Below are 22798 nucleotides of genomic sequence, written 5' to 3' on the forward strand. Positions count from 1 at the left end.
GGAGACGCCATCTTTCCAGAGAGTGCCAGGAAAAGACTGGACGAAAGATAGAATCTTTGAGACATGGCTTTCTGTGCCGCTGAAAGCGTCAAAGCATCGGACCGATGTATCGTTTCCTGGAATCCGATATTGGGGTCGTACAGCCAAACGGGCAGACGCATCCAGTGGAGCGTCAGGCATCAAATCCTATTTGCCGTATGCACCGTATTGTAGAAAGGGACGTGCAGTCCCTCCCGAGTACCGAATGCACATCGGGGATGGAAATTCACAGTGCCGCGTCCAGGAGCGCGGGAGGAAGGCGGCCTGCGTGGAGTAGTGACGACACCTGTCGATATGTTCTCACCGCTCCTTCTCCAGACGGCGCCGGTGCGATCAAGCTGACTACAACGCGATTGATGTTCATGATGCAAGATGGGTGCGAAGACAGGAGTGAAGGCCCCGCACGTGGTTCGGCATCCGCCCCGCGCAGGTCTAGGCCATTTCGGGACAAGCGTCGCATTCCGAGGTCTCCAGAAGTCCGAAAAGTTGGTGGTGACAATCGCAGGCGCGCAGGCGGGCATCAACGTTACATCGCCACACAAACGGTATGGGAAGCTGCTCAAGACATTAACACTTCAATCTGACGTATCGCTAGTTAATTTGAGTCCGTGTCGCTGCGGAGCCCACGCCAAACGCCACACCAAACCCATCCAAAGCCACTCGCAAACGCACCGAGACCTCGCATCGAAGCCACCAACTCTCTACATCACATACCCAACATGTCTTATTTCCGGATAACACTCATGCGCTCCGGCATCGGTATGCCCGAGAAGACGCAAGGAGTGCTCAAGGCGCTCGGTCTCCGCAAACGCATGACGACTGTCTACCACCCCGTTACACAATCTGTCGCTGGTCAGATCATGAGGATAAAGGAATTGGTCGACGTCAAGGAGGTCAAGAACCCAATGACAAAGGATCAAATGCGCGCTGCGAGGAGACCGGATCCGGGGTACTATATCGAGCAGAGGGCGGGCGAGGCTATGGGGGCGTACGAATAGACGGAATGAGATGGGAAGAAGATATGCTCTTACGTGTAAATTAAGGGATGAAAAAGCATACATCTACGGCGTTCTGGAATATATGGCGTGGGACATATTATGCTACACGGTCACTTGAGACCGAGGCTGATGTGCAGCGAGTATCATCTACCTGGTCATACGGTCATCGACTCGGACCTTCGCCTTTTTCAATAATAGAAAGACAATTCGCATACTTTTTTGCCGCCGATATCTTCTACAGCTGGGCCTCAGAAGTCCGGGCACCCGAGCTTCGTGTGTCCTATCGCATAAACCGGTCAACAACTTGGAGCACCATACTGCATTTCAATTCGTCGCCAGATACGCCTCGTTCAATTGCGCATATGGACGCTAACAACAATTGAGGTTCATCCAATCAAATCTTTGCCACAGACAGCTAATGCGCTGCAGCTGACATATGACAAACAATGGCCCAAGACCCTCCGCTCCAGGCTGCATTACAAGCAACAGCTTTGATCAATTTCACGACTTACTGCAGACCTTGCGGATGAAATCCGAGCTTGGAGTCTAATTCATCAACAATCTGCTCTGTTACCCCCCACCCTGCGTCAAAATGGACACTGGGCGCGCACCTGACAAGAACAGTCGTCCTCAGCCTTTCCTCCACTCTGGTCGTCGCTACCCTACGGCCAAAAACACCTCTGGGGCATACTTTGAACAGCATTTCAGGTCATCGGAGCGTAAAAAGCAGTTGTTGTATCCAGACGGTTATGACATCAAAGGAACCGGTGGAGAGAATGCAATAAAAGGGGAACGAGGCCGCGGCTACAAGCAAAAAGTGAGTCAGGACATCCCTAAAGATGTGTCTGTGGCTGTCTCTCGTGGAGCTTACCCTTTTACCACGGTTGGGTCTTTTCTCGCCAAGCACAATCGAATGGAAAGTTACGTTCCTCTTACACACGAAGGCCATCGCAATATTCCACAGTCATGTCCCACGGATGATGTAGCGAAAAATCGCGCCGAGCGCCTATATCACGAAGTGTCCGCTGTTGAACGTCCTCCGACAGAGAGGAGCAGTTCTCCCGGATCATACAGTGCAAAGAAATTTGTCTACAGAATCTTGCAGGCGCCAAATGACTTCCGACTGGTCAAATTATTTCCCACCAAGAAGAAGAAGACATGCCAATTAAAGTGTGAGATTATAAACACTTCTCTCCTCAACCCCCCAAAGTACGTGGCGATCTCATACGCATGGGGGGACGGATTCGATAAGAAGACCATCACCTTGGAGAACGACGAGAGTTTCGAAGTCCACACAAGCCTTCACGATGCCTTGATGGCCGTTCGTAAATGGGATCGGGCCATTCTCGTTTGGATAGATGGGCTCTCCATTGACCAAGGGAATAAAGTGGAGCGTGCCGCGCAGGTTCAGTTGATGGACCAAATCTATACGAAAGCGACGTATGTTGCCATATGGCTTGGTCCGGAGATGAATGATAGTGGACGGGCAATACGAGCGTTGGAAGAACGGAGAGGCGGAAGACGAGCTAAGGAATGGATCGACACGGTAGATCAGGGCGATCGTGTAGCCCTGCGCTCCCTTTTCGATCGGGATTATTGGAAACGACTCTGGGTCGTGCAAGAGGTCTATCACGCACGCAAAAAAGTGATCTATTGCGGTTCTTCCAAGATCCCCTGGCACATTCACAAGAAGGCATCAGATGCTCTTTGGCAACACGAAAGCGACCCTTACTTACGAACAGGACCAAGTAGCTTCCCAGACGTCGAGCGCCTCATGAAGCTAGGACCGAACTCTCTGCTTGAAGTACTGCGCGCGTGTCGGAAGAAACTCAGTGAGAATCCACGAGATAAGATCTTTGGTGTACTGGGTCTACTCCCAAGCGACGTGCGCAAACATCTACAAGTCAGTTACGAAAAGTCAATCAAAGCGCTCTACATTGATGTGGCCCAATTGATAATATCCTCTACACGTCGCCTCGACATGATGCGCGAAGCGATCTACTTCCCCCCTCAAGTCAACTCTGCCAACTTACCCACATGGTGTCCAGACTGGGCACAGATACCAGAAACCTCGTCTTTGAGTACAGAAGACTACTCTGCATCGGGAAACACCTACGCGCAATACGATTTCACGGACGGATTGCGGAAGCTCGAGATGTCTGCGATTGAATTGGACGTGATAGACACGACTGGGGTTGCAGTGGGTACACTTTGCGCGTTGCAAGATTATCTGATGGCTTTTCTGAATTGGCGGATGCTGCTTCTTTCCTTTTTCAAGGTTGAAGAAGGCACAGAGACAAGGCACCCATGCGTGGATGAATTCTGCTTGACCCTTTCGCTGGGTCATCTACTCACGGGATGGCAGGCTTACTGGACAGAGGCTTGCTATCATGTCTTCTCTTCATTGACCCAAGAAAGATTCCCACGTCTTCAGCTCGATCAAGATTTCAAACGACACCAAGTGTCCGGTACGGTGCCATGGAATGAGCGGCGGTCTTTCATACAGAAGCAATTCGGTGATCGAATGGTAAGTCCAGTCTTGCCTTTCTATCATTGCTGCGTGGCACCTATCTGTGTTCTAATCCAGTTGACTTGTGTTAACGTCAAGTCTCGACTACAGATGGGCAGGACCTTCTGCATCACGAGAGATGGATTGATAGGTATGGGAACTGGCTTCATGAGACGCGATGACATTGTCGTGGTGCCATTTGGATGTTCCACACCTATTTTACTCCGTGCCGAGGGTCAGAGCGATGAGTTCAGATACGTCGGGGACGTATATATCCACGGTTATATGCATGGCGAAGCATTGACGAGTGGTAAGCTGGCCAAAAAGTACACCCTTCACTGAGTTGTCGATACCTTGTCGAATAATTTCAACAAGAAGTAGCAACAAGAATCTACGCAACCACCACAGGCCCAATGCCAAAAAGATCCAACTCCCTATTCTGCACCCAAACACCCCTCGCAATATTCCGACCAACCCACGGCTCCAGGCTCCACCCCAACGCCCCCACCATCCACAAAAAGCCCACAACACGCCAAAACACGCCATCTTTACACCCCATCGCCTTCCCCAAATCAATAACATGATCCTCCACCATAATAACCGCCGCCTGCAACAAAAAGCACTTCAACGCGCCATCATCATCAAACTCGCAATTCACCAACATACTCGCGACACCATGCACCAACCCCGAAATACCAAACGCTACGAACAGCTGAACATACTTGGATGCGAAAGACCCCTTTCGCAAACCCAGCACATCCCTCGCTAGCCACACACTAAGCGGAGAGCAAATACGACGACATTGCTGATGCCACACTACCGACCACGCGCTGCGCACACTGTACAAATCGCGGAACCTACCAAACATGGACGGGCAGTCTCGTGGGTTAGCGAGGCCGGTGGCTACAGATACAATGCCGTAAGCGATGTTGTAGAACTCCATGGTGGTGAAGGTGAGCATGATGTGAAGCCAAGTGTAGTAGAAGCGGGTGAGGAAGGGAGAGTCAACCGGGAAGGGCTGGTGTGGTTTCTGCGTGCGGATATCGAGCCAGGAGCCGTGGGGGGAGGCGGCGGAGTGGCAGACTATAATGTCTTTTATGACGAAGAAGATGAGTCCGCGTACGAGCTTTCGGGCGATGAATTTGCTTGGTTGGGTTAGCTGGTGCGGGGATGATAGATTGGGGGTAAGACTTACAGACGAGGGTAATCGCCCGGTACTTCCATGCATACGTTCTTGACCTGATTACTCCACCCCGTGTAACGGTTCGACGTCGAGAGACGAAGTGCCCACCATGTTCTGCTCCAGAAACTTCTCCCTGCACCACCGGGTCTGTCTCTGTAAGCCATCTTTTTCACATCGTCATTCTTCTTGTCGTTTCCCTCCTTCCCATATTGTAGCTTGTACCACCCGTCTTTGTCGGGGCTTCCCAATAAGATCCAGTCAAAATAGGTGAATACACGAGTGCATACTCCACAATTGATTGCATAGTTGTATCCCCAACCTGCATCGCCCCATTCTCTGTACAGAGATTGAGCGGCGAGTAGAAGGATAAGAGGGAGAGTGATGGAGATACGTAGGACGCGGTGATCGGGTCCGGTGGCAAGGGTGAGGATATTGATTAGGTAGAGAAGAGGGACCTGTAATGTAATGACGATATCGGGGAGTTGAAAAAGAGACATTGCTACGATGCCGGCTCCGCAGTCCAGGAGATGGCAAAACTGGAGTTACTGGGCATCGGTACATTGCGGCATACGACGGCATTTATATAGAGTAGGATATGATGCTTTGACCGGGCGTAAGATCTTAGTGGCCGTGGGTCAAATAGGGATCCCTACATGCTGGCTTGGCCCAATGAGATGGGTTCGAGTACGTTAGCGCTAAGGCCCGTGAGTTCGGGATAATGTCCCTGACTAGTGCAGATGGATAGCGGGTAGACGGTCGTGAACTATGACTTTAACCGCAATGTGGTCTTGAGAGTTGGTATCATTACAATGCTATAGTCGTGGTTGTAGTCAATGCTGCAGACCGGTAGCCAGGTCGACACGCTGTGACATTCCAGATTCGACATGTCCTCTCAGCACCTCTATTAAATTTCCACATCTTGAAAACTTGCTCCGTCACCATCATCTTCAGCTGATGCTTGGCCTGGCTTTGGTCTCTGTGGTAAACTTGCTTCCAAAGACTTCTCGTCGTTGGGCTCAGGCTCAGATTCGTCCTCCTCGCTATCCTCTTGCTGTGGTTCCTTCCCATTTTGCGGTTTGAGATCCTCGGTTCGAGCCTTTTGCTCTTCTGTCTGCGTCTTCGGTTCCACTGAGTTTCGTTCGCTCTTCTCGCTAACGTCGTCTTTGGGTGGCGGAGGTGGTGGCGCTGCACCGTCGGTATCGCGGTCACGCCTCGGTTGCTCGGGTGTAGGTGGTGTCACCTCGGTGCGCGGGCTCATGATGGGACTCCTGGGTTGCTGCTGCTGTTGTTGCTGAGGCTGCTGTTGTGATTGCTGGGCGGGTTGCTGGGAGCCTCCTGGACCGACGCTTCGTAACCTAGGGTCCGCGTTCAGGTAGTAACCCCTCACACCGACGATCCTGCCCTCCCTCTCGCAGCCTATGACCCAATCTGGGACGACCACAGGTATGTTGTTCTCGACCGCCTTCTCCCACGCAGGCCCTCTGCCTTCTGTGCATACGAAGTGCGTGGTGTCGATGCGCACATTGTCCGCAATCTTGGCGCCGATTCTTTCCACAGACCGCTGCAGAGACTCTCGGAGAGCCGCAGGCATGTGGCCAGGCGTGATGGTGATACCAGACAAGTCAGTCATCTTGTGTGTTTGTACCAACAGCTTCTCGCTGCTGAACGTGCCCGCACTCGTCTTGAGGACCAAATGGAACTGATATTCCGTGTCGACTGCCAGACCACTCAGCTTAGTGCTGTGCACGTCACTGGGCTTGGGTATTGTGCCTGCCTTGTTGCCATTGCGGTATAGTGTGAGGCTGCGCAGTTCGGCGGTCGCGATATCGATAGGGTCCCACTCGAGAACGACTGAGGTTTGCGTGGCATTGCGGCATTTGAGGACGGGGGCTGACGGGGTGCGCTGGCCAAAGGTGCGGAAGATCTCCGACTGGAGCTCATGGAAGGCTTTCTGGGCGTCGGCTTCGGCTTTGTAGTTTCTTCCAACATCGATATCCACCATGGAACCCGACGAGATGTCGGGGGGTAGCAATATAGAAGGGAACTCAATCTACCTTTACGTCAGCCAGATGAAGAGCAAGGATGCGCCTGCGCTGCGTTGAGCGCTGGGCGGCATTGAGGGGCTCACAAGACGCTTGTCTTCGGTCAGTAGCACTGCTACTCCAGCATCGACCTTTCCGACTGTGAGGGAGACGAGCATCTTGGGCGTGACTGTGTGAGAAGGTCGGACTTGGGAGACGTGTAATGTTTGGTAGAGCTGAGCGGCCGCGTACCTGACCATCAATGGCGCGGCCCGAAGAATCGCCGTGGCAGGCGCTAGCGGCCAGCTCTGATCCACGCCCCTCTATGTTTTCCAGTCTATCAACACCATAGCATACCTAGATAGAGCAAGCGCCATGGGAGGGTTACGCAGCGCTCATGGCGACCAAAAGACATGAGACATAGACTATGTAGCCACCTGCGCGGTTGTAAGCCGTGCCTCGACTTGGTGGATAAGCAGAAGCACCCGCGATTGACCTCGAGCACTAAATTCCTCGTTTCGACTTGGGTAGTCTACCTACGTCTATTCTTGCGATGCACAGTCCCAGCGATTCGAGTTTTGCTTGGAAACATCACAATCTTCTGGCAAGCTTGTCACTCTTTGTATAGACCTCGTACGGCGTTTGGATAGAATTCTTCACACTTGCCAGATTTCCAGCTCTGCGCTTGGAGGCATGTGGATGAGGTTATTCATGCAACTCACGACTAGCGATGATGACTTAGTCGGCTACTATGTAAAGTTCGGTCAACATGTATGTGCACCAACATGATCGCTCGGTAGCGTTGTTGGATCCAGAGGTGCAAGTGAACTATAATGTCGTGGCTAGTAGCAGGACTGAGCCGCATGATATGAGCGCTGCCATGCTGCTCAAATGGGAACATCTAATCGATTCCGGTCAAAGTTCATGTAGGCGGCCAGACCTGCCACACCGGCTTCCCAGCCCCCCTTGCGAGAGTCGTAAGACGCTGTATCGTATTCTTGAACTTCTCGGCTCGTGTGCATTTGTTTCATGATATTAAACTTAACCTTTTCTCACCGAAAGCATGCAGCTGATGACGTCATTCATTACCATTGACCTCCCATGAGTAGCCACACGGCTGATTGTGTTTAGGACTACCTGTCGGATGTCGGTGATGCATCACGTGAATTGGCGTCTGGCGCGCAGGCTCGGAAACGCGACTATATGCATCCCAACTCTTGTACATAACTGTGCTGCATGCCGCGGAAGCAGGGACGACACCACGCTCCAAAGTCGATACGTGTGGCATGCGAATCCCCATGCCGGGATCCGCTGTCACCACTCCACACCCCAGAAGGGCCTTCCGAAGCTGGCCAGGTCCGATCGGCGATGGCACGGTGGGGAGGACCGGAGACTAACGTCTTTATCGTGGTTGCTTGTTCAAGGTTGGCGTCGCCCCCAGTAAGCGCGTTCAACACTTTGGCGCAGAGATTTTGAAAGCGGCTCAACAGATGGGCGACACGTGTAGCCGACGCTGCTGCAGCGGCGGGCATGGGCATTTCCAAGCTTCTGGCCAGCCTTTTTGCGGCTCGCTGGACATGGGATTGAAACCTGGCGGACGAGGGCGTTAGGCTAGAGTGGGCTTAGGTCAGCCGTTCGCGATAAGTCCCGCGCTGCACGGTTGCCGTCCTATGATGCATCGCGAGTTCCTGCGTCGAAAGTCGGTGGTAGCCACCACCAAGACACGCGCCTTGACAAAATCCCGTCCGCTTTCTGTCTCTTCCTCTATGCACACCACCTCCAAACATTGGACTCCCTCGCCATCAGCGTCTCTCATATACATTACCCCACCTACTTCTTCTCCACTATCTTGATCGTCTGAGTTACCCCATTGTTTGCTCCATACTACCTGCAGGAAATAATTCCTTCGACGCCGCTGCACGCGCCAACGCCCAAACCTCACTTGCTGTCTGCCGTCAACACTCCTCCTACACCCCTCCGGCACACATTGTCACCATGGTTCTCATTGAGAATCAAGAGTACCTCTGCGAAGAGGAGAAGCGTCTGAAGCAGGACCGAGAACGCACCGCCTACTGGAAGCGATGGGGCCCCTACGTTGCCGAGAGGCAGTGGGCAACTGGTCAGTCTATATTCCCATGAATATGTTGCAATCAATCTAATAAGTGTCCAGTCCGCGAAGATTACTCGTGAGTACCCTTGCTGTCAACGCCATGGTATGCTACTAACAAACTTCTGCAGCGCTGATGGAGATGCCTGGAGCCGTGAGTACTCGCCTTCGGTGCCATCCGATTTCTCTAATGCCTCATAGATTTCACGCACGACATGGCGCGGTCGCGCGCCTTTCGCTGGGGCGAGGACGGTATTGCTGGTGTGTCCGACACACACGGCTTCCAGAACATCGCCTTCGCTTTCTGGAACGAGAAGGAGTATGTGTGCGCCAGTGCCACTCTTGCGATACACGCTGACTTTCCGGCAGCGACTTTTTAAAGGAGCGCCTTTTCGGTTTGTCCAACCCACAGGGTAACCACGGCGAGTCGCTCAAGGAGTGCCATTTTCACCTGGACAACACGCCAACTGTATGTTGGCTTTGCTCGCTCCAGAAATACCGCTGATTCAGTTGCAGCACTCGTACATGAAATTCCTGTACAAACTTCCTCAGCGGAAATTCCCATACGAAGAACTCATCGAGACGAACGCGAAGCGAACGCGGTTGGACAAGGAGTACAACCTCGTTGACACAGGCATCTTCGACGATGACCGGTATTGGGACATCTTCATCGAGACTGCGAAGGAAGCGGACGATCCAGAGGAGATGTGCTTCCGGGTGACAGCTTACAACCGTGGCCCGGAACCGGCGCCGCTGCACATTGTACCTCACTGTTGGTTCAGAAATACCTGGGCATGGGGCCACGAGGACCCGAGTCTGAAGCCCTCAATCACCAAGATTGGCCCAACGACAGCGCAGTCGAAACACCACAAGTTGGGTGACCGCTACTTCCAGCTCTCCCCGTCCCCTGGCACCGGCCCGAGCGGCGAAGACGTACAGCCCGAACTTCTCTTCACCGATAACGACACCAACTACAAAGGGCTGTGGAACGTGGAGAACAAGGTTCCATATGTCAAGGACGCTATCCATCGCCGCATCGTGGACGAGCAGAAGGATGCTGTCAACCCTGAGAATACTGGTACCAAGTGCGGTGCTTGGTACGCGTTCGACGAAGGCGACGGTGTCCCACCTGGCGAGTGCGCTGTAGTCCGCTTCAGGCTCTCAAAGAGAAACGACGGGTTCCTTGACGAGGAGATGTTTGACGACATTATAGAACAGCGTCGCGCCGAAGCCGACGAATTCTACTACAGAATCAGCCCTCTCCCAATCGCTGACGATTTGCGCAACATCCAGCGTCAGGCATTTTCCGGCATGATGTGGTGCAAACAATACTACCACTTCATCTGGGACCAGTGGGCTAACGGCGACCCTGGCATGCCACCTCCACCACCCGGTCGCAAGGCTATACGCAACAAGGAGTGGAAGCACATGTACCTGGACGATATTTTGTCCATGCCCGACTCTTGGGAATACCCCTTCTTCGCCGCATGGGACAGTGCTTTCCACTGCATTACACTCGCCATGATCGACCCCGACTTCGCCAAGAAGCAGCTCGACCTTTTCACACGCGAGTGGTACATGCACCCGAACGGGCAGCTACCGGCATACGAATGGAACTTTGGCGACGTGAACCCTCCGGTACATGCCTGGTCGCTATTCCGGGTCTTCAAGATTGAGCGCAAGATGTACGGACGTGAGGACTTTGATTGCCTCGAACGCGTATTCCAGAAGCTGTTGCTGAACTTTACGTGGTGGGTCAACCGAAAAGACGCTGACGGAAAGAACATCTTCGAAGGTGGTTTCCTCGGTCTCGACAACATTGGTCTCTTCAACCGTTCGGACCCGTTGCCGACCGGCGGTACCCTGGAGCAGGCCGACAGTACTGGTTGGATGGGCTTCTACTGCCTGAACATGCTGAACATCTGCCTTGAGCTCGCCAAGCGACGACGCATCTACGAAGACATGGCCTCCAAGTTTTTCGAGCACTTTTTGATGATCAGCGACGCTATGCAATTCCGCAGCGATGGCGAGTCGAAGCCGCTCTGGAACGAGGAGGACGGGTTCTACTATGATGCCATCTCTTGGGGTGGTCCATGGAGCCATCAGATGCCTGTCCGTTCTCTCGTCGGTCTCATTCCTCTGTACTCAACCATGACGCTAGAGCCGGAGGTTATCAACCGCCTACCCAGCTTCAAGAAGCGAGTGGAATGGTTCATTGCTCACCGTCCAGAAACTTCGAAGCGCAACATTCATACGCTCTCCAAACGTGGTCAGGGCAACCGCTTGCTTCTGTCACTTGTCAACGAAGACCGACTGAAGCGGATAATGAAGAGAATGTTGGACGAGGATGAGTTCCTCGCCGACCACGGTATCCGATCGCTTTCAAAATACCACAAGGATCATCCCTATAGCATGGACGTCAATGGCCAGAAGTACGAGGTAGCTTACCTTCCCGGTGACTCAGACAGCGGTCTCTTTGGTGGCAACAGCAACTGGCGAGGTCCCATCTGGTTAGCCGTCAACTTCCTACTCATCGAATCTTGCCAGAGGTTCCATCTCTACTATGGCAACGATCTGAAGGTTGAGTGCCCTACGGGGTCGGGTGACTACATGCATCTCGGCCACGTTGCAGAGGAGATTCAACATCGTCTTCAGCATTTGTTTGCTCGCGGAGATGACGGTAGAAGGGCCATCAACGACGGCAACCAAATGCTCGACTTTGACCCGAACTGGAAAGATTACATGTGGTACCACGAGTTCTTCGACGGGGATACCGGCCGTGGCTTGGGAGCGACGCATCAGTGCGGCTGGACCGGTCTGATTGCGAAGATGATTCACGACACTGGGTAAGTTCAACGACATTATGTATAGTACCTTCACTAACGAAGTGCAGCATGACCTGCCGTCTGCCACAAACGCCGCGCACACCTACAGGCGCTGCCGACCATTACTTCGACGATGTGTTCACCACGACAGGCAAACCAGCGAAGCGCCAGACACTCCGTCGGTCTTCTACTAGCCGTAGCATAGGCTTCCGAAGTGACTGGGGAGAGACTTCAACCAACGGCGAAGAGGAGGACGCTACAAGCCCGATCAAACGCAAGAACTCGGTTGGTGTACTGGACCAAGCCGCCCTTGACCAGAAGTCGGCAATGGAGGATCGTCTCCACCATTACGTAGCTGGTCAACTTCAGCGCATCAAGACCGGCATGCAGGACTACGAACCGGACGAGTTTGAAACCATGACGGACGGTGGCTCCGACTCGAGGCCGCAGACGCAGAATGGTCGTCGCAACGGACGTGGTCGTGACAAAGGCGATTATTTTGAGCAAGACCCGTACTTCAGCAAGTGAGGTCTGACAGGATGTATGGGTATGGAGCGGTAATCATCAGCGGTGGAAGTTGTCAGCGTATATCCTAGACCTAGAATAGACCTCCCAAAAACATTACGATATCTTCTTTTATTCTCCAGCTTGCCTTGATTGGTATATTTTGGTGATGTCTCTTCCACCATCTCTTGAGGCGGTCAGTCGGAAAAAGCAGACATGAGAATTGAGGGTGGGCCAATTGGGTGGGCGCGACATCTAGACCAAGTTGTTAGCGCGGCGATCGAGGCCGGTGGTTGCGGCGGTCGCGATTGTTGATTGTGGGGTCCTGTCCAAACACCCCTCCCCAAGCCAACCCATCCAACGTCATTGACTCTCTACCCTTCTCTATTACCCTGTTCTTGTCGCTCGCTTAAGGTTTATTACCTTCTCCTTCTACTTCACGTTGCTACTAGGTTTGTCGCAGCCCCGTTACCTTCTGTTGTTTGCTTTGGCTAACCATCGGAATGCGCGACAGCAGATAGCACGAACGCACGCAATACGCACCGGTCCATACGATAGCACGAATCGAGAGCAGATATGTCGGGATTCATAAGTACAATGTTCGTCTCCCTTTCCGCTCTCCTGCTGCAGGATATTCGACCCACGAGACGAAATCGCGTCCTTGATCGCTAGCCTGTCGCGCCTGAGCCTGGCGCCGGAGATGCGCAAATACACGGATATAGCGATAGGACGACAATATACAGGCCATGCGATATTATCGGGATATGCCAGGTCGAAAGAGACATCAGAGTCCATGGCAGAAGGCTGGAGAGAAGTCTCGCTTGAGATGGGAGATTCATACCACGAACACAGGCTGACTTCTGCGCCAGCAACCCGCGAACTCGCGCACCGTTTAAGCCGTCGAAGAATCGAGGCACCAGCAGCTGGCAGCTAAAGCAGTATGCCGAGGCCACACTCGGTAGCGGTAGTCTAAGGAAGGCTGTCAAGCTGCCCGAAGGCGAGGACAAGGACGAGTGGCTTGCCGTCAATGGTAAGAGGATATCTCTGTCGAGTTGAGGAGCCGGGCTGATACGCGACCGCAGTCGTCGACTTCTACAACCAGATCAACCTGCTCTATGGCTCCATCACAGAATTCTGTTCGCCACAAAGCTGTCCTGAGATGAAAGCGACCGACGAGTGAGTATAAACCAAGTCCGCATATGCGCAATGCTGACTATCAACAGGTTTGAGTACCTTTGGCAAGATTCCGAGAACTACAAGAAGCCTACCAAGATGCCCGCACCCGAATACATCGAACACCTCATGGCATGGATACAGTCCAATGTCGACAACGAGTCCATGTTCCCCTCGCGCATCGGCGTCCCCTTCCCCAAGACATTTCCAGCGCTCATCAGGAACATGTTCAAGCGTCTATACCGCGTCTACGCACATATCTACTGCCACCATTATCCCGTCATCATCGAGTTGGGCCTGGAGCCTCATCTCAACACCAGCTTCAAGCACTATGTGCTGTTCATAGACGAGCATGGGCTGGCAAGTGGGAGCAAGGACTTCTGGGGACCGTTGGGTGACTTGGTGGAGAGCATGCTGAGAAGTGATTGAGCGTATCCCGGCGCTCGACTAGAGTATAAGAGACGGAGAACAGACACGAGACTCTACGCGTGACGAGCATATTTTGACGGCGTTGAGGAGTATATGCACAATTTGCATAACTACGGAGATATTACGAGCATGTACGCTTGTTAACGATGTATTAGTAGCGGTGAATTAACATAATGATTTCAAAATTCACCGCGCAAATCTCGACGGCAATCGCCGGGAGTCCAGCCCAAGGGTGTAAGAGCTGCCCAGGCGGCAACTCGTATCCAAGTTCCAGAGCGTTTGCTGTCTCAGCAGAGTGGACTTTGGAGACTTGAGCGAACGCCGGGTGGGGCAGAGTTCGTGTATCGGTGGCTTGGCAGATAGTAGACATGGAAGACGTTCATGCCTTGCTCTCTCAACCAAACATCCGGTCCATACTTATGCCACGTACTTCGGTCCTTTCCTAATCGCGAAACTGCGAACACCGTCTAGCGATGTTGGCGATGGCGACTGCTATATGACAAACGCGCTATTACGCATGACCAGCGACTATGCTGACGACGTCGATTCAGCCGGAGCAATGCTAGCTACTTGTTTACACAAAGTTCGAAGCATCCTAGCAAAACAGATGCTGCGTGCTTCAGTATGGCCTCTAGTCTGGTAGCGATATTGAAGTTGCGGCCAATCGGGTGCATCTGCTTCCCTATTCAGCTACGGTGCTCGACCTCTTTGAGGCCACGTGAACCGAGCGCCCGGAGTATTATCAGCCTTCAAGGTTGCGTCACACGGCAGTGCGGTGTGAACGGTTGCAGCTCAAGAAGCGGAGAAGTTCGTTTTGAACGGTCGCGAGAATAGCCGAGATGAGCCCTGAAGGGGGCAGGGCGGAGCGTGAGACATTGGGCAAACCTTCTCGTCTAACACGAGAGCGAGCATAAAGCACAACAACGGGCAACCCAGCTGTACAAGTTCCTCGGTTTTGTCGCGTCCGTCCCGGCATTCATTTACGCGACCTTGCGAGCAGATGTCGCGATTGCCGAATTGCGGGGAGCGATACAACGTTGCGTGCAGAGTGTGGGGAAAATGCACCACGAGGCAATGACAGGGGCAATCTATAAGGCCAGACAATGCAAGTCAGGGCATCGGGTAGGTTGACAGCGTGTGGGAACTGTGACAGCGGCTCTCTGACCTCTCAGATGCCACTACCCCGGGTACCGTTTCAGTACCCAAGCTCCGCCCACCCCTGCACGGTGCACAGCATGATGGTTCTCGGCCTCGAGTATCGAAAACAGTTTAATCTCTCCTTGCAGCCGGACTAAAGAAGGGACCCCTCTTTTTCAGTATCCTTCAAATACAATTTCCTGGCACTGCGCGCGGATCACTCTGGCTAACAAACCATGCCATTCGGTTTCTACTTCGACTTCAGATCAACCATTCCGCAATGATGCCGCAACATCTCCGCAATATCGCCCTCGCCGTCGAGCTCTTCGCGGTCTTTGCACGATGCGCACATCTCAACTACACTGGAGAGGCCGTCACATCTCGTTTCTGGGACTGCTGTAAGCCATCATGTGGTTGGAACGGCAAAGCAGATTTCTCGAGTCCGGTAGAATCGTGTACGGCCGACGACAAGCCCACGGACGATGCTGCCGGCACTGGTTGTAACGGCGGTTCCGCGTTTCAGTGCTCCAGCCAGCAGCCATGGGCCATCAACGACACTGTTTCATACGGCTATGCCGGTGCCTTTATTCTACCCGAACTTACTCACGGAGGTATCGAGGGCGCCTGGTGCTGCGCATGCTACCAGCTCGACTTTACGAGTGAGCCTCTGATCGGCAAGAGCATGATTGTTCAAGCCTCGAATACCGCCTACGATGTAACCGACCGAAACCGGTTTTCACTTGCAGTAAGCCCTCAATAAACGTTCATCATCATAATAGCAAAGCTGAACTATCTAGATTCCTGGCGGTAACACAACATCGACAAATGCATGCGCCCAGCAGTATGGCGTGGACCAAAGCGTCTTCGGTGAGCTCATGATGGGTGTCAGCTCCACCGAAGACTGCCAAAAGCTACCCGAGAACCTGAGAGCCGGTTGCGAATGGCGCTTTGATTGGTTCAAGGATGCATCGTACCCTAGGTAAACATGCCCTCATCTCGATCCGCAGGCTACACAAATTATATAGACTAACGTCACACAGTGCGAACTTCAAACGCGTAGTCTGTCCCGCGGAAATTACAGCCAAGACAAACTGCATCCGTAATGACGACAAAGTGCTGGCTGGCGAGGCTTCCGCCGCCCAGAGCCTCATGTCTGGCTCCCCTACTATGGCTTTCTTCGCCGCTGGCATACTAGCTTTAATATCGATATAGCATCGGTGACGCCGATGCCATGCGTCACCCTTCGCTTTTTGCAACCCTCTTTCACGATCGTCACGTTCTTCTCTCATCTCTCGTGTGCCCGCTCATCTTTGGAGGCTGGTTGGCAAGCCTTGTCAGATGATGGATGTTTTCTCATGCATGGATACCCTATCAATAAAATATTCGCATCAAAATGGATTGCATATTGCGCCACGAACGGAGCGTGGTAATTTCTCCACTATGTCTTCAGTGCCGGAGTTGCCGGTGATGTTACTACGAGTGTACCGTCTTTCTTCTCGTAAATTCTTCTCTGGTCCAGAAAGAGTCAGCATGTATGCTAGCAAGACTAAGGCTTTGCACAGGGAGGTTCAGTGGCGTTCATTGCAACGCTGTACGGCAAAACATTTACGCCTTCAATGACAAGCCACTCTACACTCGCTCAAGAACCCCACACGATGGCGTGAACTCAACAGGAAGAAATCATGAGACATGGCTGGTGGTGCAATGAAGCAGCGAGAATGGTTGGTGGAAACCGAGAAGTCCAAGGCATTAAACGTCCTTTCAAAAGTCAAGAGACCACTCACAGCACCCGATCTAGCCAATATTCGAAAGCCATCCTATCACGAGCGCACACTATACCGCCATACCGCCACACCCAGATCCCCTTCGTCCCCAAACGCTCATCATAAACTCCACAGTGCACCTCCCAGATACGCCCTTACCTAAAAAAAAAACACAGATGAGTAAGAACACCGCCTCTTACCCAGCCTTCCCACCCTCGACTACCGATCAACACACACGTCCTCACCCTGCATATCCATTTAGGCAAATGACATCCGAACAAGATCTTTCCCGCCAATTCTTGAAAATCACATCACACGTAGTACCCCCGCCAGCCGGCGATGCGCGAGCGACCGCTTCGCTCCGCACCGAAGAGGGGAGATTATCCATATTGAGCCGGCGGGCGCTAACGAAAATCTGATATATTACATGGATATGGCTGGACTGGACTAATAGGGTGTACTAATGCTGGGGCGGGTGGGCAAATGTCACGAGTTACGGAGGAAATGGGAGAGGATGCTGGAATGGAGGGATGGGGAAAAGGAAACAGGGCGATGAAGGGGTGGGTTTTGCCACTCACTGGGCAAGGGGATGGCTGGTCTGGATGGCAGGTGTAGACGAGTAGGTTTGTGTGTGGTGCGAGGGTGAAGCATCGGGTGCGCGTGAGGGAGGTGCGAGGAGGCCGTTGACTGGAAGATACAAACACCTACCTTCGTGCCTTCCTACTCCTGTACCCCTCGCTTACGCACAGCAAGATCCTTTCCGTCGCGTGCATCATCGCACAACACAAACGCGTGAAATGAGAGTGCGCTTGCTGAGAGATTTCGCCCAGGTACTCAAGTCTTGTTTTTCCTTCTTTCTCTGCCCAAGGCCTCGGCGATGCCCAGTTGTGGATTACGTGCCTCGATGGGGTGGAGGGAGGTGCGTATAGCTTTGCCAGTCGGACGACGGTTGCTGCTTCGAGTAAGGTTTCCGCGCGATCTGGGTAATGAGGAATGGGGAACGAGAAACCGAATGCGCTTTCCCCCCGTTGCGAAGGCGAGAGGGGAGAACTGTGACTAAAACTCTGGATTGGACCCGCGAATCCTGTGTAACGGAGATTGAGGATGCGGGAATTGGGTTTGGGGTCGTTGGAGTCTGGATTGCCTTGGCTGTAGGGTGTCTGGGTATGGAGAGGAGACGACCTTGTTGTATAGGCCTGGGATCAAGAATCTTACGGTGCAGCGCATTGCCCAAATACATTCGTCACGTAAACAAGAAGCGCGAAAACCGATTGCAAACCCATCGCAGTGCACTCAAGTCATCCATCCATTCCAATCCACCCCCGCCACCCGCGATCACCTTCCACCCCTCGCCCACATCGCAACACACGACACGACACGAGACACGCTGACGCACAGACAGCATGATCAGCAACTCCACCACCCCTGCGGCAAAGGAACGGCTCGGATTGCGTCTTGACAAGGCAAGCACCACACCGTGACGGGTTGGACGGTTATACCCCAGATCCATCGCTCGCAATGCGCACCCCTGCGGACAAACGGGCCTGAGCGCCGCCGTGGTGTGGTTGGATGCTGGGGGCTGGCTAACGTAACTTTACTGAAATTGGAGACAACAGAAACCCGCCACTCGGATAGGGCGTACGGGACTTGAGTGTGCGTCAAGGTAGGTACGTACCAGATGTGTGACTGCCGACATGAAGGGGTCTGGGGTTGGGTCCAGGAGGGGGAGAGTTTTTCGGGTCGTCATTTGATGCCTCGCAGTTTTGCAAGGTCGTTGATGAGAAAGTGTAGCTGAGTTTTGAACGTAAGCAGGGCGAGACATTACAGATATCAAGATTCATCGTATATTGTTCATTCGCTATGGTATCATAATGCTCTCGGGTATGGGTATATCTCATCATCAACCTCATCATCCTCAATCCCCCGCAGCCTCGCCGGCGTCAACGGCGCAATGGGGCACAATGTCTGCGTGGAGAACCTCGCTGTTGGGCTCAGCGTTGGGCTGTCCATGCTTTTCCACTCTGTGTACGCATCTTTGCTCTCCACGAGCGTTGGCGCAGAACCCAAACTACCCACACTCCTAACCGTCTCTAATATGTCACCCTTCTCGCAGGAGTCGGCCGTGCTATACCGATCCAAGCTATTCCTTCGCGATCGGGGAAAGTAGCTTCGTTTCTGGTAGCGCTGTTCGCCTGTGGTGCAGATTCGAGGTGGGAAATCTGGCCGGCAGTCCACCTTACTGCTGAGGTCGCCTTTGGAGCGCGAGGCCAGGCTGCTAGAGAAGTCATCCTGGATGCAGGGGAGGATCTTCTGTACCACACGATTCTTTCTTGTGTAGCGGCTGAAGTCTGAAGCGTCCGATTTCCTCGGTTGTTGTTGCTGTTGTTGTTGTTGCCAATCACCACGAAACTCGCGATCAATGGGCGTCGCTTTGGTTCGGAAGTTGAAGATCCATCGTGTGACGAGGCCGCGTAGGATCGGTATGTTGGCTACGATGATTGCTACGTTATTCTCAATGTGGTTGATGCAGTAGTCGATCGGGTAGGTCCAATCAGGGTTGAACAGAGTGTAGAGGCGGTCGCGATACGACAAGTAGATCTTTGCCGCGCCGATGGCGGTGACACTGTGGAGAGGTCAGCTATTATTCTTGCATACTAGACCAATGTGACTTACGCGAGACTGCACGTAAAGACCACCAATACCACCAAACGCGACCTCAATCGAGCACTCATCATTCTTCGCACAATGATGAAAGGTATCGGAAGGATCAGAACATCGGTGAGTAGGTTAGCGCATGTGACCCAAATCAACATCTCGCCCATCTTGTGTCTGCCCATGCAATGCAGGTTGCCGAAAGTCCTCGGCTTCCAAGTGTTTCCAGTTAGAGGTGGGCAGATGAAGATGTACAAGAACCATGGTATCAATGCGCTTCCAACAGTGAAGACCAAGATGGCGTAGAGTACTCGCTTGAGCCATTCAATAACGGAACCGGCCCGAAGGAGGAGAAGGATGATCGACGCTTTGACGAGCGGTAGTATGGGGATGTTCAAGAGGTTGAACGTCATGACAACCTGCTGCTGTTAGTTATCTCGTCGTAGCATGGCGAGGCCAGACATACGGCATAATACTCGTCATAGTTTGGTTCTATCTCGTTCGGCGGCACCTCCCAGATATGTACGCCAACATGCCACATCTTGACATCTGTTCAGGGTCAGTGAGAGCCAGTGTCGGCGCTTACATCAGTACGTACGTCGATGAGAAGGCCCTATAAGGGCTATGGAAAGCAGTAACGGAAGTATGATAAGCCAGTCATCTGTACAAGCAGGTCAGTACGGTTCGCGCAAGAGATGTTGAACGCCATACCCCAGCTTAACCGTAAGTTCAGCTTCCGCCGTGTATATATCCTCAGAATAACGAATATCGAAGCCAGAAGGGGAGTGCCGTAGATCACCCCCAGGCAGGTGAGTTGAAGAGGATAGGTAGGCATCTCGACGACCTACTCTCAGAAACCTGAAGAAATCGCGAAAACCACATCTCGCCCTGCTGGTGGGTGGGCTTCCTCATATAAACCCGGAACAAGGTCAAGGGCCGCGAAACCCTTGTCCCCTTACGCGCGCCCAAGGCAGGCACAGCCGGGTGTCTCCCAAGACGTCCCCCGCAATTTGCTACTTACTGCATATTAACACTTACAGAAACAAGTTAAGCAGAGGCCCTTCTATTTGCCAAACGGTCTAGTCTCCCGTCGGTCACCCTCACGTGGATGTGCTTGCTGGCTGCACTTTACACATGCCACTCAAAAGGCTTGTCATCGCTATAGAAGCCGGTCGTACTCCATGGTGCGACGGTCTGGATATCGCACTTGCCGCCTCTCAATTAATTCTCTTACACGAACAGCGCACTACATGAGAGATGGCTGGCTTCCAACATCTCGGAGACTGCGCAGCCGAACACGTCCAACAGGGCCTGTTGCGCGGTCCGGTACGTGGCTGTCAGAGACATGAGAAGCGGGTGTTGTGTGCAGGCGCCAATTGTTCTTTCGCAAGAGGGCATCCGCCAGCGCTAGTACGGAGGACTTGGTGTAACGTATTCATCCTGGAACCTGGACCGATCACAGCGTGTCTAGTAACCGATCCCTGTCGCAGCGAATCTGGGGCCGCCGCTTAAAGGGCAAGACCCAATGGAGAGCGTTAGATATAGTGAATGCGAAGCAGCGGACAACACGACTGCGGGGATGTCTGCAAGCGAGAGAATCGGATACGGCGACGGCGCAGTTCTGACAATATCATCTCGGAGGTAAAGGCTGCGTGGTGGAGCAGTTCGCGTGATTGCGTGGAGATTGTAGGAGCTCAAGCGTGTTCAACAGGTATCACGTTCCGGGGATGTTTCGAGAACAACGGCTTTGGGTAACGCGCCCTCGATGCGACGGCGGAGGTCACTCGGCCCAAGACCGTTTCAGAGGGTCACACTGACGTTCCGCCCAGTGCCCACTTGGGATCGTCATACTGTATCCTTCATTTAATAGCATTGCGACAGCGGAAGTCGGACGAACAAGATCAGACGGGAAACTGCCGGCGATCTGTGCGCTCGTATATTGGGCTACCTACATACAAGAAGCCTGCTCGGATGAGGTCATCGGCGGGAGGAATAGCCTGATGGACGCACTGTATCGCATCCAGAAGTGCTCAGGGTGCGACTGCGCAATGGCCTGAGATTTGCATCTGGTAGTAGGTCAGACCGAGGTCGTTCGCCTGCGCGCAAACCTTGGAAGAGAAGGTGCCAATGACGCATGAAACCATATCACCGTCATGTGTGAACAGTCAATCTCGCAGATACGCAAACAAGCAAAAACATAAAAAGATAAGACTGTGGAGCGGAGCTCCAAGATTGCGTAGCACCGTAGAAGGTTGGAGTTTCAAAATTCTTGGAGGTTAGCGCAACGTTGGCCGCCGAAACGCACGATGTCGTGGGCATACACGCATTCCGAGATGTACGATTTCCTTTTGACGCAGTTTATCGGAATTCTCTTTTCCCCGAGATGCATAAAATCGATCTGTTCAGCACACATCAGATATTCCACTAGACGCTGCGTAGCGAAAAAGAGCAGGCGTAACTTTTCAAGAATCTTGCACTGCTGGAAAGATGTACAACTAAACTTGCGGTGACCAACCGTCCAGAATCATTGCTTTGATAAGCAAATATATTACAATCGTGGCTGCGTGTCGGAGCAGCGCGAAGACCTAGGGTCCGCGTGGCAGCTTCAAATGGCCCGAATACCAGGAATTGTTGAGCGTGACCCAGACTGGACGGTAGCATGCAAGCATATGGCCTTCGGCGTTACCAAGAGCTCGTCGCGGGTCAACTCTATACCAGAGGCATGGTCCAGTTTCGCATCTCCCGTCGTTAAGCAGGCTTCCTTCCCGATGCGAATGACGCGATCATGTACAGCACTCCAGTGCCCATACCAACACCAGCTCCTCCCAGCATGGCACTCCCAACAGTTATCGGCACCCGGCCGCTCCGTGCAGCGATCAGAGCCCCAGCAGCACCGGTCCCAGCCGCGCCAAGTGTGACCCAATCTGTTTTCACTTCGCCATGATTCTCCAGTATCCGCCATGACCTATCTTTCCACTCTATTTCCTCTCGGCCTCTCATGCGGCCCCATGTCATGATCGCGCCAGCTGCTGTTCCTAGAACGAGGCCGCGACCGGCAGTCCTAAGTGTACGAGATAGGATTATAGCGTAATCGATCGGGGAATTACGGTATCGTGCTGCGATGATAGAGGCTGGAAACTGGAGGATTGAAAAGAAGGAAAATGACATGGCTGAAGCGCGCATGACATGCAGGTATAGGATGCTGCGCGCATACGGCTGGTCTTCGGCGTAAGGAGGATGTGGGAACAAGGACGTCATCTCGAACGTTCGGCGCGCGATTCGTAGATGATTCGAGGTCGAGGGCGCAATGTGGTTATGCGAATCGGACTGAAAATGATTTCGGTCGAGGCTTGGTTCGATCGTGTATTGGCGTTGTGTCTAGACGTATCGAAGTGTGGGCGAACTTTAGCAAGCTACAGGTAAGTATCGACTCTATTGGGGGGAACTCAGTTCATGAT

At 53.0% G+C, this 22798-nt stretch overlaps 5 protein-coding genes across 5 annotated transcripts; 3 read left to right on the forward strand and 2 right to left on the reverse strand.

Annotated features, from left to right (window-relative positions):
• Nucleotides 1–758: 758 nt before the first annotated feature.
• Nucleotides 759–1037, forward strand: J4E86_005346 (uncharacterized protein; the record flags this gene model as incomplete). The annotated part of the gene is made up of 1 exon (XM_051445880.1): nt 759–1037. One exon carries the CDS (start codon nt 759–761, stop codon nt 1035–1037), a length of 279 nt encoding a protein of 92 aa, XP_051302647.1.
• Nucleotides 1038–5633: 4596 nt separating this feature from the next.
• J4E86_005347 (uncharacterized protein) lies at nt 5634–6929 on the reverse strand (the record flags this gene model as incomplete). Its single annotated transcript, XM_051445881.1, has 2 exons — nt 5634–6779; nt 6858–6929. The coding sequence occupies 2 exons, from the start codon at nt 6927–6929 to the stop codon at nt 5634–5636; spliced, it is 1218 nt and encodes a 405-aa protein (XP_051302648.1).
• Nucleotides 6930–8745: 1816 nt separating this feature from the next.
• Nucleotides 8746–13788, forward strand: J4E86_005348 (uncharacterized protein; the record flags this gene model as incomplete). Its single annotated transcript, XM_051445882.1, has 10 exons — nt 8746–8869; nt 8921–8936; nt 8989–9011; nt 9059–9176; nt 9227–9326; nt 9374–11703; nt 11751–12206; nt 13056–13216; nt 13269–13362; nt 13410–13788. The coding sequence occupies 10 exons, from the start codon at nt 8746–8748 to the stop codon at nt 13786–13788; spliced, it is 3801 nt and encodes a 1266-aa protein (XP_051302649.1).
• Nucleotides 13789–15208: 1420 nt separating this feature from the next.
• Nucleotides 15209–16137, forward strand: J4E86_005349 (uncharacterized protein; the record flags this gene model as incomplete). The annotated part of the gene is made up of 3 exons (XM_051445883.1): nt 15209–15670; nt 15723–15904; nt 15966–16137. 3 exons carry the CDS (start codon nt 15209–15211, stop codon nt 16135–16137), a joined length of 816 nt encoding a protein of 271 aa, XP_051302650.1.
• Nucleotides 16138–18554: 2417 nt separating this feature from the next.
• On the reverse strand, nt 18555–20175 carry J4E86_005350 (uncharacterized protein; the record flags this gene model as incomplete). The annotated part of the gene is made up of 5 exons (XM_051445884.1): nt 18555–19311; nt 19362–19759; nt 19807–19889; nt 19939–20001; nt 20052–20175. The coding sequence occupies 5 exons, from the start codon at nt 20173–20175 to the stop codon at nt 18555–18557; spliced, it is 1425 nt and encodes a 474-aa protein (XP_051302651.1).
• Between the last annotated feature and the right edge of the window lie 2623 nt (nt 20176–22798).

This window comes from Alternaria arbusti (genome assembly GCF_024043155.1).
Source record: "Alternaria arbusti strain BMP 1465 chromosome Unknown scaffold_6, whole genome shotgun sequence".
NCBI lineage: Eukaryota > Fungi > Ascomycota > Dothideomycetes > Pleosporales > Pleosporaceae > Alternaria > Alternaria arbusti.